Source organism: Entamoeba invadens, assembly GCF_000330505.1.
Source record: "Entamoeba invadens IP1 unplaced genomic scaffold scaff_1105074725149, whole genome shotgun sequence".
Classification (NCBI taxonomy): domain Eukaryota; phylum Evosea; order Mastigamoebida; family Endamoebidae; genus Entamoeba; species Entamoeba invadens.
Genome location: NW_004440105.1, coordinates 1 through 1,051, shown reverse-complemented (window position 1 = coordinate 1,051; position 1,051 = coordinate 1). Strand labels below are relative to the sequence as shown.

Sequence of the window (1,051 nt, the reverse complement as noted above, 5' to 3'; positions counted from 1 at the left end):
TGAATCGTTTATAGGAGAGAGTGACATTCTTGGTGAAGGTGCCAAAGAAAAAGCTTTTTCATATATTTGTACATATCAACTGAGTTATATGGTAGGGTTCTTTATAATTGGATATAATTACATCAACCTCAATGTCCGAGACTTGAAGAAAAAAGAAGAAGAATTAAACAATGAAATAGGTGTTGAAATGGAGAATGAAGGAGTCAATGAAATACACCCAGAAAACATTTCATTTGAAGAAAAACGTGGAAGTCGGGAAAGTGTTGAACAAATTGAAGAAAATAACAAAAGTGAATTAAAAGAGGACATTCATATTGATATCGAAAAGATTAAGGATATCACAAAAACAATTGATAAGAAGGAAGAAGTTCCAAATCCACTTTTGGAGTACCAAGTCAAACCCATTCACTACGAAGAGGAAGATGAAGGTATTGATGATGATGATATATTAGTCGATGACGAAATATCTTCTGATGAATTGGAAGAAGAACAAGAAAACGAAACTACTACACAAAATGTAAGTCAAAATGGATCAATAAAAATGGATGAGGTTCGCGATAAAACACCTTCTATTCCTTCGCGCGATATTTCAGTTAATTCCCCTGAAATTATAAAATCAAAAGAAGATGTGACATCACAAGAGAAAGCAACAAAGACGAGAAAAATAAATTCCTTTTCAAAAACATTCAAAAAAGTAAAAAGAGGTATAAAAAAGTTTTTCAAAACAATTTTGAGGCCTTTTGTGTTCTGTTGGAAGAAACTGCCATCGATCGTCAGATTTTCAATCAAAAACTTCTTCTCTGTTCCAACGATGGCGACTATCTTTGGAATCATATTCATGTTACTCAAATGGATACGAGACCCTTTGTTGGTATCTGGGGGATTGGAGTATAATCGGGGAGGTGTATCAACTATTTAGGGAGTTCAACTGTTTTTTGTGCTTTGTTTTTGTTGGGAGGGAGTTTATCGAATGGACCGAAAGGAGGAAGTATTCCAACATGGAAAATCTTTTTGGGTATATTTTATCGAATGGTTGTGTTTCCGCATTCTC

The 1,051-nt window shown here is 34.1% G+C and overlaps 1 protein-coding gene across 1 annotated transcript; it reads left to right on the top strand.

Moving 5' to 3' along the window:
* Positions 1 to 88: 88 nt before the first annotated feature.
* On the top strand, positions 89 to 919 carry EIN_299230 (hypothetical protein; the record flags this gene model as incomplete). The annotated part of the gene is made up of 1 exon (XM_004253789.1): positions 89 to 919. The coding sequence occupies one exon, from the start codon at positions 89 to 91 to the stop codon at positions 917 to 919; it is 831 nt and encodes a 276-aa protein (XP_004253837.1).
* Between the last annotated feature and the right edge of the window lie 132 nt (positions 920 to 1,051).